The following is a 19,249-nucleotide window of genomic DNA, read 5'->3' as shown; positions in this document are numbered from 1 at the left end:
ATTAGAATTTGTACAAACTAAATATCAAATTGCTGACATTCTAACAAAGCCTTTGAGTAGAGAAAAATTCGAAAAGATGCGATTGGAACTCGGAATGATAAAGCTGAATTGAGCAGTTCTTCTTGGAACCCCAAGGTATGTCTTAGTGAAACGACTGAGCATTGCTATATATAACCTTGGTGTGAAAAACATAATCTCGAATCTTGCAATGAACAAGCATGTAATTCTAATGAGTGTGTGATCATGTGATTATGTCAATAAAGAAGACAAATTAAGCCATATTATTTTCCAAGTTTTTTTTTAAAAGCTCTGTACAGGTCAACCAGTATTTTACTCTGAAGTAACTTACTGGCATTTTTATTTATCTTTAAATTTTTAATTTTATCTTTTTTCATCTTATACATTCCAAAACAACAAAAAGATTTTTTTTCAATTAGATTTTATCTTTTTTTTATTTTTTTTATTGTAAATAAATCACACAACCTTTCAACCTCCCCACTAACACGCTTTCCCACATTCACTCCCACATTCACTTCACCTAAACCGTCACTTCACCACACCCCTTAAACCGTCACTTTTTACAAACCCTTCAACTTCATCACCTATCATCACCCGTCACTCCCCAAAAACCCCTCCTCACCTTCACGTTCCCACCAACCTCCATTTATACACTTCTCCTACTTTCTCAAAATTCACCCAACCATGAAAACCAACATAAATTCCAACCCCTTAGAACGACGATCCGGACGGAACTCACCATCAAAACCTGTCCCTCCAACTATGATAATCCCTTCCTCCTCTCACGCACCAAAACGCAAGGCTACTCAACCCAAGGAAAAACCAGAAAAAACTAAGGCCCGTCGCACCAAAGCCCGGCAAACCCGAAACGACAAATTCTTACTTGGGTATGCAATTGATCACTCATGGTGCACGGATTGTAAGTTTTCCGAAATTTTAGAGTTGTTGGATTATCAAAATTGGATATATTTGTTGGATGTATGATCAAAGTTTCCAATTTATCCTACATTAATGGATGAATTTTGCTCCTCTTTTGTTTGCGTTGATGGTGTATGTAGTGCTACGGTTGGTGGTGTGAATATTGAGTTTGATGCAGGTTATTTGGCAAAATTGTTTAAAACCCCAAATATTGGATATAGAACCTATGTCAAAAACAAATCCAAAAACACCGTAGATGGCCACAATGAAACCGAAATTGTCACATTTATTGGTGGAAACCCGAAAGTTACTACAACTAACCACAATGCCTTAACTCCTTTGCATAAACTATTGTTCAACATCATTTGGAGAGGAATTCTTCCTCGTTCCCAAAAACGCAGCACTGTAACCCTGTTAGATGCATCCCTTATCTTCTGTCTAGCAAAGAAAGTTAGCATTAACTTTCCTGCCTTAATGATAGCCCACCTAGACCACTGCATTCCCGACCTACACATACCCTATGGTTCCCTTTTGACAGTGGTGTTTCAGGATTTGAAAGTTCCTTTGCCACAAACCGAGACATACATTCTCAAACCTGAACACATCCTTCAAGAAAAATCATTGTTAAAGCTGAAATTAAAAGTGGTGAATGGGAATGTTTGTTTTGCATCTAATGTGCAAAGTGATTCCGAGGGGGAACACAGTGAGGGGGAAGGAGACAAGAAAGAGGAAAATCGTGAGGAAAATAAAAATGCAATTGGAGAGAAAGAACCAGAAAAGGATTGTGAAGAAGAGGTAGAAGAAGTTAAGAGTGATGGGGTAGTAGAGAGTGCAAATGAGGAGGAGGAAGAGGATGATCAAGAGAATGAGAAGAAGGAAGAGGATGCTCAGGAGGCATTACTGCAAGAGTTACTTCAGGAAGTTGGGGGTTCTGTCAAACACACCCCTATACCAGGCAGACGAAGGAGGAGTGTCAGACTTGCTTCATCCAAACCCAAACCCCTGCATTCTGAGCTTGTCATTGTTGAGTTGGATGAAGAATCAACTAAAGTTTCTGAAGGAACTTCCACCCAAGTTCCTCCGGGCCCCTCCTCTTCTGTTCCAGAGGGAACTCCATCACCGCCTCAAATTCCATCCCCTGCTCACCACACCATACCTTCTCCCCTTGCTTCCCAGCCTTGTACTTCTGGTTTCGGATTCAGCGCTTTTAGCTCTGGTCCAAGTCTCTTGCAAATCCAGGAGGAACTTCAGCATTTGTCCACTACACTTACACAGAGTATAACTACCCTTACCTCTAAAGTGGATCACTTGGCTACTACAGTTGAGGGGCTGCAAACTCAGATGATTTCTCTGGAAAATAAAATCAATGCTCATATGGACTCCTCATCCCAGGAAGTCAAAGCTACGGTGAAGGAACAGTGCTACAAGACAATTCTCAAGGCAATCAAAGATGTTCCTTTACCATGAAGCTCCTACCACTTCCACTCTCTGCCAAACATACCTACCCCACTGTCTCTTGTGATTTATGAACAATGTTCTTCTGTTCAGTTTTTCTTTTGTTACTTTTGGATCTTTTTTGGTTTGTTTTATAGATTTTGTTTTGATTCGGTTTGAAATCAATTGGCTTGATTTGTTTTTTAATTTGATATTCTCATTCTGGTTGCATATGAACTGTGTGCGCATGCTTAATCGTTCATGAATTCAGATTTACTACTCCCTCCGTAGTTTAGTACTATATATAGCATGCTCTTTCTATCATTTTGATAATGTCAAAAGGGGGAAGAGAAGAACAAACTCAGAAAGCTGGACTCAAACCGATTCCTCTTCAAGTCTTCATCGTTTAAGCAAAGGTATAAATCTCATAATTTATTAATTTGTAGAATGATGCAGACTTCTTAATACTTAGTTTATTTTTTTTTCTGTTTTGTTTATATAATTAGTTTACTGTTAATAGTTCCGAAATTTGCCTGGATGATTATTTTGTTTTAACCGAGTTTGTTTTTGTTTGTCATCATCAAAAAGGGGGAATATTGTTGAATTGACTACCTTATATTTTGATGATTGACTTACGTAAAACAAACTCCGACTAATGATGTTTAAAAGAGTCTTGGTTAAGCAGAAGATTCAGGTTTGAAGTAATATGTTCCGGAGTAGGAACAACAAAGTTTGGAAGACTTGATGATGAATGCAAGCTTTCAAGATGTCCTCATATCTCTATATACTTAGCTACTCAGTGTATGAACTTAAGAAACAAAAGTGTTGGAAGGAACTAAGAAGAAACATGAAGTTCCTGAAGGAACCTGAAGTTCCTGAAAGAACTTGACGATTGACGGATGACTCAGAAAAGTTTTTAACAGTTTTCAAAATCCTTAATTTAAGGAAGAGATAAAATCAGTTTGAAAATATTGGGATAAAATCAGTTGAAAAGATTTATTTTATAAATAAATAAAATCTAAATAATTCTTTAATTTAAAAGATAAATTTATTTTAAATTAATTAATTGTTTAAATATCTTTTTAATAAATAAATATTTATCTTTTTAATAAATGTTCTTTTAAACTGATTTTTGACTTGGTAAAATTCTGTTTGCTTAAAAACAGGATGCACGTTGGATTTGGGAGTCAAGTTAGTGAAATCATGGTTCTCAACTTCCTCCACTTACATCCCAACTTCCCAGTATAGGTGAACGTGGGATTGAGGGGGAAGTAGGAACATGATGGAAGCTTGGATAATCTCCCTATAAAAACAGATCAACGTTAAGTTTTGAAAGTGTGGAAAAACAATCTTAAGTATTCTGAGCATAGAGTTTCAAAGTGTTTAAAAGAGAAGTTCCTTCCATCCTTAGTCTCTTAAGTTCTTTAGAAAATACTTGTAATCATTGTGTAATTGGGTTTGGGTTGTGAGAGTTGTAAAGTGTGAGATTTGAGAGAGTTGTTTACATTGTACAAGTGATTCGGAGTAGAATCACAAAGTGTGAGAAACTGTGATTGAGGGATCACAGTTGGGTAACTTGAGTTCCTCACGGAACTTGAGTCTAGGCAACGTATTAGTGATTGTAAATCATTTTTACATAGTGAATTTATTCATTGCCTATCTCAGTGTCTTTTCTCTTAGTAGTAGATTTAATTCCGCAAAATTTACCATAGTCTACATACACTACAATTCACCCCCCCCCTCTTGTAGTATACATTGTTCTATCACCTAATTAAATATAAATTCTCATAACTTTCATATTTGCTGTCAAGATTATCCTTTTTTGCAAAGACTCATGCACGAGAATACTCGGAGATATAATTTATCATAACTTTCACATGTGCTGTTAAGATTATCCTTCTTTGCGAATTGCATGGTTATATCATTTGCTGATGCAGGAGAATATATACTCATAGAAAGCCTTAGGTAAATTGTAATAAACTAACGAAGACGCTTTGGTCATTCATGTTTTACATGGAAAGGATACATGACTTTCATGGTCTTCCATTCTCTAATAATCATACTAATCAAGATTATACTTAATTATTTCTTAATATGATCAAAACCCAATAAAAATATACCCTTTCCCTTTCAGGAAACTAATTGCTTATATTCTAGACGCGTGGCAATTTCAGCCCATTTTTCAGGAATTTTAGTCGTGTATCCAACCATAATTAAACATTATCCGACTGCTTTAATTTAATATTTGTGTCAACATTAGTATCTAATACGTCACATCCAAATAAAATCGGGTAATTAGACACTGCCGTCATGCTTATATTAACTTATCAACCTTCCAACGTGTACACTTTTATGTGGCTATAATCAAATAATTAAGTTCTCCTTTCACTTTGTATAGTCGTATTCTAAAATTTTATATATACGTATAAAGTATTTTATGTGTGATATATCGTATGTCGTGTTCGTAATGTACAAGTGTGTTGTACATGATTTTGTCTTTATATGTATTTGTATCTTGGTAGCTAATATGTCGATCATTATAGGTTGGTTAAATTATTTCACTTGCTTAGTGATGCAAGTTTAATGTTCTAGTGTATCAAATACTCGATCCTATGCAATACTAATTTGTAATATTCTCAACCATATAATACCTAGTTTAACATGTACATCACATTCTTTATTTTTATAAGCTAAGGTTAAAGTCAATATATGGATAATATACAAGTGAAAGCAATCATCGATTATAAAAAAACATATATGTACCTGGCATATTATTTTGGCAAGTAATAACAAGGCAGATAATGAAGTCCTAATGACCATGTGAGCTGCCCAATCTGGTGCAACACGACAATAGAAACAGTAATCTGAGGGATCCTTCCGTTCTTGATTGAGCTATATATGAATGCGAACCTGTTGAATTTGGCCGTCAATAATACGAATTGCAATGCAAATTGGCCATTCAATACCTTGAATTTGCATTGTGTCTAAGGACCGTCACATCTACAGACTCTCCTTCAGGATGTTCGGAGTAAGGGTAGTCTTGTACTTTATCCTTTACTTCTAAACAGGTCATCCAAGATGCCCATAAGCTTGATTTTCAAGCAAGAGTAGTTAGTTACAGATAACATGTCATAGTGTATGTTTGTTTTGTGACTGTAAAAATAAAAAAATAAAATAAAATAAATGTCTTTAGCCCCAAACTCCATCTCATATTGTTGTCGATTTATACAAGTTGTGTTTTTTTTTTTTTTTTTTTTTGGGTGTTAAGAAAAAGGGCAACCCTACTAAACCAGCACATTTCGCAAGTCATTTAGTTCAGTTGCACAGGTCATCGCTTGAAAGTAGAGGGGGAGGTAAGGAAATCACCCTAGGCTCCTACTATCAAATAAATGTTGATAGTGGAGTTTGAAGTTGTGACAAAGTCACAAGCTAAGGTGAGTTCCCACCATCTTCACCAAGCTTGCTTGGTAGATTCTATGTATCGATAAGAATATATTTATACTAAGATTACTCTCATGTATTATATGATTACATTAATACTCCATACATACTATGATGGATTTTTTTTTTTTTTTTTTTTTTTTTTTTGAAAACATTATGGATTACTTAGGTTAACACAATTATTAAAATGAAAAGTTTATGGTTAACCATAGCGTTACTGAAAAGCCAAAACCAATAAGTATATGCTTTTAGATATGGAAGCTTTACAGTATGAGCTAGCTAAAGGTGGGCCCTGTTTCCTAAGATGCAGCATGAGACCATGACAAGGGACATTACACTTGGCTTATTAGAAATTGTAAGAAGGTCTAATACGTAGTAGTATATTTAGGACTTTTTAATCAGGAGTTAGGCTAACCAAATCTATATAATTAAAGTATTTGAGTTATAAAGCTTAGCATATTGTATAAACCTCATAAATCGTGATCAATATATGCGTCAACTTTGTTGAAAGTTTATACGTTCATGATTAGATTATCAATAACAGATAATCACATATGCGAAGTACGGAGTACTATTTTATATTATTCAAAAAAACTATCGAATTTTCCAAAATCAATTATAATTTGTGATTATCTTTGTCAATTATATCTTTAATGAGATAAATAAAGAAAAGTGTATGAGAATCGTCTAATTAACTAAAGATTATTTTGAGTAAACTTCTAACATTATACTTAATTACAAAGTATCAAGATAATCTACGACTTTTTTTAAGTATTGGAATGAGAAACAACAATAATTGTTGCTTAATTTTATGTTTCCATGTCATTTGTCAAACAACCTTGCTAATTTAGTGAAGTATTTCTAATTCTAGCGAATTCCATTGGAAAGGTGAGTCAATAAAGTGACATGTATTTCTATGTTTTGAGCCAATCATAGTATGCCACCATGTAAAAGGCGATTTCAAGGTAGTTTACTTTTGTATTATATTATTTATTAGTTGTATTAATAAACATAATTAGGTAAAGAGTTATCGTGGCAACTTTTTGATTACATGTTTATCATAAATAAAGCATATTCGCATATCATGCCTCTAGTTTATAAAATATGAAGTGTCTACTCCCTAATTAAGCAATTATACATCTCTTCAAAAATTTAAACAACTAATGTGTACAAAAGACTATATTGAGAACAATGGAAGAACCTAATGTATTTTTTGTTATTTAAAAACGAAATTAATAAATATTATGTTGATCATTTTTTGCATGAATCATGATATAATTTAACTTAGCCAAAAATACATGCACACTTACAACCCTATGGTGGGAGATAATAAATGATATTGATGGTAACAAACTTGTACGTAATTATTTTTCTGACATTAACGCTAAATATCATTTCAGCACCTTGCTCTAAAATTTCGTTGTCCGTGACAACATGAGTCATTTTGAGCACACTAGTTAATGGTCATTGCAAAAATATATGTTTTGTTAACCATCTAACAGTCCTATTTACCTATTTTTAAGAATCTTATATATATATGCCAATATTTACAAAAATGACATGTCATATGTTTAAAAATGATAAGGACTTCGTCGGGACAAAGCACAATTCGAGTTTGGCCAGATTTGGACAATGGCAGTCTTGGTAGGAACAATGGGTTGGTATGCATGAACATTAATGTAAAAAGTTGAGTATCCAGCTTAAGGTTCGATGTCCTCTTTTTCTAAATTACCACTAAAGGCATGCCTAGAAACATTTTTTAAATGCCTGAATTGAAGATAATGATGTATAGGGGTAATACTCTAAATGCTTGGTGTAGCTCTATATGCAACAGCTGATATATAAATTCTTCCAGCTCCCCTGGATTCATATAAGGATGCATCATCTTTTCTTTTGACTATTATACATATCCTAGCTATATGTATATACACTTTTGGAAATATAGGTATTGATGCATGTTTGGCAAGCTGGTTTAGAGCAAATATTCAATGAATAAGTGTAATTAATTTTATCCGAACACCAAAAGCATTAGGACTTTAAGAGGTTCAAAATCGGGGTGAATCAAATGTGTAATAAATGTTGAGAGAGTATAATCGCATGCATAATTGAACGAATCGAATGTATAATCAATCCTATCCTATATACGTAGTACAGTGGTATGTGTGAAGGAAAATTGGCCCAGTGTTATAGAGAGTGGTGAGTGATTTTTATTTTATTTTTTTTTTATTGAGTGAGAAAAGCTAGGTTAGCCCCTTTGATTGGAGATACCTAAAGCATCCTTTTGAATGATAAGGGAGAGGGAAGGCGCAAAATTATTAAAGGACCAAAGTAAATTTTCATGGCAAAGAGAGTAGTGAGTGATGAAGTTTAACATGTTACATATGAATAATATTGGGCCATGATTCAGGGCCCAACAATCAAATTAAGCAAATTTGAATTACTAAGATAGTTTGAAACGAACTACTGTAATTTAGTTCTACTTATACAGGTATGATATTTTTACGTTATTTTTATGTTAATTTTGTTTTTTTTTTTTCACAGTATTCAAAATTTGTTTCACTACGGTAAATTGTTATACATGTATTAAATACAAGTATTTGATTTAACTCCGATGGTTAAATATCCCATCTTTGCACCACATTACAATACCTTATTATTATTAGGACAGCTAACGCGCGTGATGTTCACGCCATAGCTAGCCATATCTAGAAGTTCTTTCGATTTGGCCTTAAATCAAAATTTTAATTGTTGATTGGTAAACAACTATGTTAAGGGGTATAAATGTCCAAGGAACTAACATTAATGATACAAAATAAGTAAATAAACATTTTTAAGGGTATAATTGTACAAATACTATTCATTAATAAAAACTTGTGATATTAAGGACGGTATATATGAAAATACACATTTTAAAAGATATAATTGGCATTACATTATTCTTAAGAGTAATCTTATACTTTTTATAAGGTAGGAAAGCAATGAACTGTAATTACTAAAATTCTCTTTAAAACAGTAGTTTCCTTTCACCCATCCCTTCCCCACAATTCATTTGAAGAAATGGTATACAAGACGATTATTTTCGAAGGAAAATAAAGCTAAGCCAACAATATCAAATGAAAATGAGTATTCATGTCCAGGCAAAAGTTGAAGCTGCTTAGAAGGAGTTGAGAGAGTGAGAGACTTGAGACCAAAGTGTAAGAATTTTTTAACTGGTAAAGCTAATAGGAATGTAATAGGTGAGATAAACTAATCATCATATAACCAACTTAATATCCCGTGTAATGCACTGTTGTTAAATATTTTTGACAATAATATTGCAAAATACTACTTAAAGTACATAAAAGATATTCAGAAATATTTAATTTGGGTATATATGGAATATAATTGTCAAAGTGAAAACAAATATCATAAGGTATAAATAGTTTACTTAAGGATTTTGCCACAAAAAAAAAAAAAAAAAAAAAAAAAAAAAAACGAAAAAAGGCAGGAAGATTTTTCACAAGGTAATGACAAGTGTCATAGAAGGATTTTCTTTTAGTATAGGTTAATAGATAGATAGATTGTATACTAAATTAAAAGAGGAATTTGTAATTAGGCTTGGTAACGCAAGCCAAATGTTTCTCATAGTATAAGATAAATTACTAGTATGTACATTTTGCTAAAGTCTTATAACTCATTGTGGGATGAGAAAAGAAAACAAGTTACAAAAAGAGAACATACATCACTTCAGTTTGGACTTCGGACTTTCTAAAGGGAATCCACTTTTCACAAGCAGCTTTGATAGAAAACCTTCATTGTCATTGTTACTTTTCCGATCATTGGAGTAGCTTAAACTGCTAATAAGTGACCACTGAGTTCCAAAATCAGGTTCATAACCTTGTCGCTGCATCCAGTTCAGTAATTCTGATGCCTTGGACAGGTTGTTCTCGAACTGATATCTATCAATCACTGAGGAGTACATCCGCTTAGTAGGAGTTTCACCAACTTCGATCATTGAAATCAGAAGGCATTCTGCGTCCTTAGTTTGTCCGTTTTTGCAGAACTTCTGAATCAGTATGTCCCAAGTCCCTATACTTGGTCTAAGATTCCTATAAAACATCTCATTAAAGAAATCCATAGCACAATCCAAGTTGTTGTACACGCAAAAACTTTGAACAACACAGTCATAGGAGGATGCATCAGGTATGCTCTTGTTCTTCAAAATTTGATCCAGGAGATTTACTGCAGTTTCCAGTCTCCCATAATTGCAGAAGTTCCGTATTAAATTGTTATAGTAACTGGTTTCAGAAGTTGAACCTTTCTCGAAGAATTGAGCCAGAAATCTTTCTGCTTGATGTATTCTACCACAAGAGAAAAGGCCCTCCAGAATTGCAAAATGTACAGTAGGACAAAGACACCATCCTCTTGATTCAATCTGATTACTCAATTCTAAAGCATTCTGAATTTCTCCATTTTTACACAAGTAGCGTATTACAGCTCTGAGGCTACGATTGCTTGGTCTAAGGCCCTTAATAATCATGTCATTCAGGAATTTCATCGACCTAGGCATATCTTTGCAAACTGAAAACCCATGTATCAGGATATTGTAACCAACTTCATCAAGTTGCTGCCTGCTTTCTTCTAGTTCATCCAAAAGTGCATCAACAAGGTGATGTTTCTCTGTTCGGAAGAGACAGATAGTAAAAATGTTATGTACAAGGGAATAGGGAGTATTATTTCCAATAGCCATGAAATTCTTTAGCCCCCGCAAAAAATGTAACATCCCCACTTTGCATAACAGGTATATCAGATCCCGGTAACTGAAGACTGAGAGATTGATACTCCTCTTCATCATGACACAAAATAGCTCTTTCGCTGTCTTCAGATTACCACTTTGGCAACGAGCTTGAAGCAATGAATTATAAATCTCACCCTTTGGATGATTATTTTGCAAGAACATTTCTTGAAATAAACCATCTGCCACTGCAACTTTTCCAGCCCTGCAGCAACCAATAACAAGAGCGCTGTGAAGGGAGAACAAGACAGAAGGATGGTCCTTGAAACCTGCATCTATTAGAGCAACTGCTTCTTTAAATCTATTGAACTTGCAAAGCTTAGGGATTAACAACATAAGAGCATCTGGTGACAAGGCCAAATTATCAGCTCGAATTTCATCAAATGTCATTAAGGCTTCTGAAAATCTTTTCTCCAGACAGTAGCCTTTAATAAGACGGCTATAAACAGTGTGGTCCAACTCAAAATTCTTCCGTTTGAGTTCTTTAACCAAGATATCCCCCACACAAGTGAGGCCATTAGAAGAAAGCTTTTCAAAAAACACATCACAAATTTGAATTTGCAAGTCAGGGTCCGCTGCCAGCATAATGTCAAAAAGCCCAAGAACTTCTTCAAGCATTCTTCTGTGGCATAAATTTTCCAAAATAATGATAAAATCACCCCATTCAGGTGACCAATTGTCTTTCCGTGCATGACCCCAGCAGTAAAGAATGTCACTCATGCTCCCAAGCTTGCAAAAAGCCACAATTGTGGCAGTATATGTTGTGTTGGAGATTGGTAGATGCCTTCTGTACATTTCTTGAAGAAGTAACCTGCACTCATCTACGAAGCCTCCTTCACCTAAAGCCTTGATAATACAATTGAGAGTTTCACAATCTAGCTCGCCAAAACGCTGAAACACTTTATCTAGGAGAGCTGGAATTGCCTTGATATGGCAATTTGATTCACAAAGCAATCTTACCAATACAGAAAGAGCCGGAAGTGAGAATTCTTGTCCCCACTGAAGCATCTCATCAACCATTAACAGTGCCTCTTTAACATTGTTGACACTACATTGCCTCATCACAAGCAAGTTAAAGTCTGGAACCAAAGAATCTTCAAGAACACCCATTACAGTCTTCTCAAACTCATCCACGTTTGTGTCTAGATAAAGACCATTCCCCAAAGTATCAACAAATTCAGTTCTAAAACTCTTAACATCGTTGTCCCTCTTCAACTTTACGGTCAATGGATTAAGCCCCAAAATAGCAAACGCTTTCGATATTGGATTTTCTGAATCTGGGAGGGTAATCAAACCATGATTTACCATCTCAGACATCATTAGTTCGACCTCATTGAATAGCCTGGCATTAGAATACCCGGCTAAAAGAGCTCTAAAAGTTGCAAGATTAGGTTTTACCCCATTACCAATCATTTCATTGAAGATTTCTCGGGCATGCTCTTGCATACCAGCCTTGAACAAACCACTGATAAGTGCATTATAGGAGTGCCTATCAGGTTTCAGGCCTCTAGACAAAATCTCAGAGAGATAAAAAAAGGCACCATCAAGGCAACTCCAACTGATAAAGATGCCAAAGGTTATCTCATTCGGGACAAAACCTAATCTCTCTAACTCCCACAAAAATGAATCTGCTCTTCCAATACCAAAATTACTGCACAAGGAACGTATAATCTTATTACCAACAAAGATATCCGGGGCACATTTCATTTCAACAAAGAAACTCAAAAGATCTTCGAAATCCTTCTTCTCATAGTACACATCCGCAACCTTACTCAAAATCACTGTATTTGGTTTCCATCCAGAAACCACAATTTTCTTTAGAAGCTTCCTAGCTTCCCTAATCTTCCCATCCCAACATAGAAAACTAATTAAATTCTCCAAATTCTTGGGTTCAACATCACCTATATTGAAACCCACCTCAACTACATCCTCATAAACACGAATCGCTTGATCAACTCTACCTTCCTTCATCAAAGGGCTGAGTAGCGAACGATAACATGCCAATGATGGAGCTAAAGATAGCCCCTTCATTGCATCATACATCAAAAATGCCCTATCCAATTCACCCATATTAGCATATCCCTCAACTAAACGACTGAAAACTTCCTCATTAGCCAGTAAAATTCCTTGGGTTTTCGCAGTCGATAACAAAGATTCAACCTCCCCAAACATCCCCTTATTAACAAGCATAGATGCCATAACCTCATAAGATTGAGGCAAATGCTTAAACCCCACATTTCTATCATCAACCCTCCTAAAAATCTCCCACAAAGATTCAACAACTTCAACATCAATCCTCAAACTTTCACTACCCAATTGAAAACCCAGTAAAATTTCAAGCACATCCTCAGGTTTCCAACTTAAAACCCTCAAAAATTTGCGGCAAATTTTAGGGGATACATAAGAAATATTCAAAATCAGTTGATTTATAGAAGAACTAGCAATAGTAGACTTATCAATTCGATGATCCCACAAATGGGAACATTTGGAAAACACCAAATTTCCAACAAATGGGGGACTAACTGGAGAAGAATTAAAGTGGGTATTGCTTAATTTGTTAGATGACGAGGAATTGCTAAGAAAAGCAGCGAAAAACTGATGAAGTTTAAGGGGAAAGAATGGTGATAGAGAAGAACAGACCTGGTTAATAATGGAGGTGCGGAGATGAGTCGAGCTGATGCGCTGAAGCATTCTAGTGCTGCACGAAGAGTCATGTCCTCAGAGGTTAGTTTGCGGAATTCATTATTTTTAGGTAGGGTAACTAAGGTATTGTTTGGTTGGGTTAAATTCCTATGGGCATTCAAAATCAGAAAATACCGGTTTATTAATAAGATAAACAAAATTTGTTCATCATGGTAAAATTGTAAATAAATAGACAACTTTTTATTAAATATGGGTCCCACTGTTGTTGATATTTTTACGAAAATGACATGTTGACTGGACATTTATGTTGTTTTATTTACCAATTTGCCATTTAATAAACAAAATTTGTTTATCAAATTGATTAATTGGGGCTTCCTCATTCCCATGAATTTCATTTTGAAGTTCTTGTTTAATTGACACAAAAAAAGTGAAAATGAGAATTTTGTAGAGCTGTTAGTTTCTGACCCGAATCGTTAAACCTGACTGTTTCGAAACGATCCAAAAAGGAACTTGATCGTTAAAAACCTATTTTTTGGAAGCCGAAAATCGACCTAATCCAATTTTTCTAACCCTAAATTCATTGGTATTCCATTATTCCATATTTCATCCAACCTATTCCACCGACATTCCTACCTTACCAAACTTCATTTCTTCAAATTAATTTGCCTAGTTTTTTGTCTTTTCCCCTTCATCAACTTGCATCTCTTCAATTCCAACTGCTCAACTTCAGATAAGTTATCTCTACCCTCTTCTAATTTTATTATTGTTTTTAATTACCACTCTGGTCTTTAATTACCGCCTATTAAAAAGCTATGTGTCAAATTGTCATATTTTTTTAAGGGAGGAGTCGTATAAATTTCTCTGTGTCAATTGGAAATAAGCCTTGTACCACTATCCCTTCATCCTTCTCTATGGAATTTCCATGTTACCATTACCCATTCTGCAACTAATGATCCAACTATCAACAATCAACTGTTGTCTCCCGTTAGAAAATCCCCTCCTGTAGTTAATTTCCAATCTTCTAATCAAGCTCTCTATCCACATATGCTTCAAATATTAGAAGAGCGTTGTCTTGTGGGAAAACCTTTTGGTGATTCTATTCTCCCTCCGTGTTATCGTTTCTAAACTTAAGAAAGATTCGTCTTTTTGTGGCAGAAATAGGTCATGACTGGTTTCTTATAAAGTTTTATAATTCTCAAGATAAGGATGACGTTTGGAACAGGAGGCCTTGGTTTGTGCGAGGTCTCAATTCCCCTGTTGCGGACGGAGTCATCAGAAAATCCTTTGCCACATGATGATCGTGGTTAATGGGTCAAGGTTACTCCCAAAAAACGCTTTAAAAATCCAACTACTACACCTCCTAATAAGAGGAATCGCCAAACATCATTGTTCCTCGTAAAGAACCTACTACAGGTAAGCCTCCTAGCCCGATTGTCAATCCTGGCCTATTTCTTTGGCTGATAATATTCCTTATGTTATCCTTTATGCAACCGAATCTATTGGAGATATTCTACGGGGGAATAATCCTTCTCTTCCTCCCAAAGTTCATGAGAAGAGTCCTTTAGATGACTCTCAAAGAAAACAAGATAATCAAGGCTCTAGTTTTCTGAATTCAGATGATCTTCTTCTTTCAGGTTTTACTACTCCTCTAATAATGGAATATGGCTCCAACTTACCTGGAATTTCAGGGAAGATTTTTGAAGATGTTCAGCTTTTTATGGAAACTCTGGGTATAACCTCTCCCACGGAATCAATGAAGCGTAGAAGGGCTGATGATATAAAGGACTATGTTGCCTCTAAAAGCAAACGTGTTTGAATGACCTTGGTTCTTACTCCTTTACTTTGTATACAGTGCTTTTAATAAGGCTATGGGATTATCTGGCTATCTTAATATGCATTAATTGTTGCTTGCAGGGAATCGTTTTTGTAGTTTATGGTCTCTTTGTATAGTAGTATGCTATGTACTTATGTCTCCTTTAGGGAATTCCATAAACTGGACTCTGATGCTATCTTATGATCTAGATAGTTTTTTTGTGTATTTCTTGTACATATTGGCAATGGTTTATAAATATGATGAACTACTTTATAAATTATCTTTTTAGCTATTTTTATAATCTATGTTTCTAAATCATCATATCAAACAACATCTAAATCGTCTGATTAAACAACGTGAAAAACTATTCCTTTTTTGCCAAAAATACTGGGGTAAATATGAAAGAAAAAATTGGTTAACGCAAGGTGATCGAAATACAAGATTTTTTCATGAAACAATGAAAATAAGAAAAAGAAAAACTCAAATTTTCAGGCTATGTAATGAAGTTGATCAATGGGTTGAGAACCGGACAGATATTACTCTTCTATTTTTTTAAAGAATTTTCAAATAAATTCAAGTCAGATCATCCTTGCTCTCGTAATATTTCCATTCCTTGGATACAACCATGTATTAATTGGGAAGACAATCTAACCTTAACACAACCTTTTTTTAATGAAGAAATCAAACAAGTACTCTTTGATATGTCTCCATACAAAGCTCCAAGTTCGAACAATTTTGGGCCTAATTTTTTTTCAATACTATTGGCCTATTATTGGAATGGATATTTGTAAAGCAATAAAAGGTTTTTTTTCATAATGGTATTTTATTAAGATAATTTAATCATACAATTATTACACTAATCTCAAAAATCAACAATATAAATAAGACACATCAATTCCGCCCCATTAGTCTTTGTACAACAATTTATAAAGCGATAGCTAAACTCCTGGTAGAATTAAACCTTTCTTAAAGAAAGTTATAGAACCAAATCAAAATGTTTTAGCCCCGGAAAGAGCAATCCAAGATAACGTCTTGTTAGTTCAAGAAATCTTGAATATGTTTAATAAGTCCAAAAATAAATCAGGATGGTTAAGCCTTGAAATTAGATATGGAAAAAGCCTATGATCGGGTTGAATGGGATTTCCTATGGGCTACTTCAAAGGCTTTTGGGTTTAATGAAACTCTGATCACATGGATCAAGTCTTGCGTTACTACGGTTTCTTACTCGATATCTGTTAATAAAAACTCTACAGAATTAATTACTCCCACTCAAGGTCTACGTAAGGGGAATCCTTTATCCCCGGTTCTCTTTGTCATTTGTATGGAAGTCATTGCTCGAAAATTACTTCATCAATCATTAGATAAAACATTTGGCATTGATCTCAAAGTTACCCCATCTGCTCCAGTCATCCCTTGTTTATTGTTTGCAGACGATAGTTTATTATTTTGTCAGGTCAAATTTAGAGCACGTGATCTTAGAGACATCCTTAATGAATTTTCTTCTATGTCTGGGCAGCTGATCAATTTTCATAAGTTCTCTATAGTCTTTTCAAAGCTAATAAACGATTCTAGAAAGGTAAATTTAGCAAGATATTTCAATATAACTCCTAAATCATTCCTTAGTCGTTGTTTAGGTGTTCTATTTAACTCCTCGTCTTTTACTAAACAGAATTTCCATCACATTCTAGCAAAAGCAGAAAAGAAATTGAATAATTGGTCCTTAAACTCAGTTTCAAAGGCAGGTAAAACTGTTTTAATTCAAAGTCATTTGGAAGCTCCCCCCTCTTATGCTATGACTATTGTGCGTCGTCCTAAAACAATCACTAACTCTTTGGATCAAATCAACCGAATTCTTTTTTGGAAACAATCTTCGAATAAGAATGGCCTCCCCATGATTTCTTGGGACAAAATTTGTCTACCCAAAAGTCAAGTGGGATTAGGTTTAAGGAAAATGGTAGCAGTCAACTCTCTTTGCTAAGTTAGGTTGGAAAATAATCTCAAATCATAATAATTTGTGGGTTTGTACTATTCAAGCTATATATTTAAAACAAAACTTTTTTTTTTAATGTAAACCCCATGCTAAGGACTCTTGAATTTGGAAATTTTTTTTACAAGTTCACCCTTTCCTTCTTAAAGGGCTAAGATGGAAGGTTGGATCAGGTTCAAATACTCTTTTTTGGCAAGATAATTGGCCGGTGTTCTTCTACGAATTTGGTTACTTTATTAGATTTAAATACTTCTGATATTCAAAATCTAGACCTTACGGTTAACCAATTTATTACAGAAGATCGTTCTTGGGATATTGCTGCTCTTTCTTTAGTGGTACCTCCTCACATCGTTCAACCATTAAAGGAATTCCTTTACCGGTTAATGATATATTAGATGAACCCTATTGGGGTTATTCTAGTAACAAAAATTCTTGCGTACAACCGGCTTACAGTAAGCTTAATGTAAGGCATGATTCGCACGTGCCATTACAGTATAAATAGTCATTGCACTTCTTCTCTCAACTTCGTCTTCTTCTTCTCTCAAATTCGCAGTCGCACTTCTTCTGTCAAATTCGCTGCAAAACATCGATGGATTCCCTAATTCACAAATTATTACAATCTCAAAAACAAATTCAAGCTGCAATTTCAAACGATCTGCAAACTTCAAAAGAAATTGAAGTTGATTATGCAATTGATGTTGATTTAAACAACGATTCTATGCAACAAACCCTAAATTGCAGGCAATGTGGCAATAATATTGACCTACATTGCGAAATCAATGACAATGCAATGCATCAAAACCTCAATTCAGGTACGTAATTTTGTATATGAATGTGTACAAATTTACCAAAATTAGGTAAACTTGTGATTGAATGAATTACGATCAATGCAGATTCATATGAGAGTAGAGTTATTCTCGATGAAGAACAAATCTCAGCTGATGAAGTGCAAATCTCGGTGGATGAAGAGCAAATCTCAAAGGATGAAGATTCAACTTCTGAAGGTAACATTAAGCTTTTGAACAGTTGCGGAATTGTTTAAATTGAAGTTTCTGTTTAATATTGAAAAGTACAAGTAAAATTTAAATTGCATCCTTGTTTAATTTATAGTGTAACTTTAAGAAATAGAAGTGTAACTTTAAGAAACTAAGTGTAACTTTAAGAAATATAAGTATTGTTTTGTTTATGGCATAAAAGTTATAGTTATTATTGTTAAAGTTACAAAATATGGCTTAGAAGTTATATTATATAATTTAATAAAATAGTGAAATTAGTGATAACACTGTCAAAGTTACCTGATATGGCTTAAAAGTTACTGTATTACTGAATTATAGTTACACTTTTTTCCATAAAACTTAAATCTACTATACTGTTTATATTGTAGTCATTGAAACCAATATTGATGTTGGGAGAACACTATTAGGCATCAGAACAAAAACCTTAGAAGAAATGCATGAGATTTACAAAAAAACATGCATCAATTGTAGGATTTTCAGTAAGGAAACATACATGTAGGACTAGGGATAAAACTGGAAAAGTTATTGTGGAGAAATACTATGTTTGTTCTGCACAAGGTAAAACAAACACTGGGGAAAGAAAAAAGAAAAAAATAGAAGCAATTGTGGAGAATGCAGAAAAGAAAAAGAAAAGAAAACCTAGGCAAGTTCCTATCACAAGAACAGATTGTAGAGCTTGTATAAGAGTCAAGATGAATGAGGATGGATTGTTTGAAGTAGTACAACATATTTTGGTACATAATCATGAACTCACAAGAAAACAATGGCACTATCTTCATCGATCTGAAAGAGAGATGACAGAAGAAAAGGGACAAGTAATAGAAAACTTGCAAACGTCAGGACTTTCAGCTATGGACTCATATCGAGCTATGTGCAATGAAGCTGGAGGTGAAGAAAACTTGGGACACACAAAGAAAGACCATCTGAATTATTGGAAAAGGTTGAGAATGAAAAATATTGAAGGTGGTGATGCACAAGCAGTCTCTGAAATAATGTACCAGGAACTTGCTAATGATCCTGAATTTTTCTTTAGATTTAGATTGAATAAAGAAGGCATGTTAAGAGCACTATTTTGGAGAGACTCGATGATGAGAGAAGATTATAGTATGTATTAAGATGTTGTAGTGTTTGACACTACATACAGGACAAATAGATACAATTTGATATGTGCTCCTATTGTTGGAATTAATAACCATTGGAAAAAT

At 34.4% G+C, this 19,249-nt stretch overlaps 2 protein-coding genes across 2 annotated transcripts; one reads left to right on the top strand and one right to left on the bottom strand.

Moving 5' to 3' along the window:
- Window positions 1-9,399: 9,399 nt before the first annotated feature.
- LOC110735029 (pentatricopeptide repeat-containing protein At5g15280-like) lies at window positions 9,400-13,328 on the bottom strand. The gene has a single exon (XM_021915150.1). The coding sequence runs from the start codon at window positions 13,274-13,276 to the stop codon at window positions 9,533-9,535; it is 3,744 nt and encodes a 1,247-aa protein (XP_021770842.1). The 5' UTR covers window positions 13,277-13,328; the 3' UTR covers window positions 9,400-9,532.
- A 4,289-nt stretch (window positions 13,329-17,617) lies between these two features.
- LOC110734874 (protein FAR1-RELATED SEQUENCE 5-like) lies at window positions 17,618-19,159 on the top strand. Its single transcript, XM_021915004.1, has 3 exons — window positions 17,618-17,840; window positions 17,922-18,032; window positions 18,516-19,159. The coding sequence occupies exons 1-3, from the start codon at window positions 17,618-17,620 to the stop codon at window positions 19,157-19,159; spliced, it is 978 nt and encodes a 325-aa protein (XP_021770696.1).
- The last annotated feature ends 90 nt before the right edge of the window (window positions 19,160-19,249 follow it).

This window comes from Chenopodium quinoa, unplaced genomic scaffold (assembly GCF_001683475.1).
Source record: "Chenopodium quinoa cultivar QQ74 unplaced genomic scaffold, ASM168347v1, whole genome shotgun sequence".
Classification (NCBI taxonomy): Eukaryota; Viridiplantae; Streptophyta; class Magnoliopsida; order Caryophyllales; family Amaranthaceae; genus Chenopodium; species Chenopodium quinoa.
This window is presented reverse-complemented; position numbering and strand designations above follow the sequence as displayed.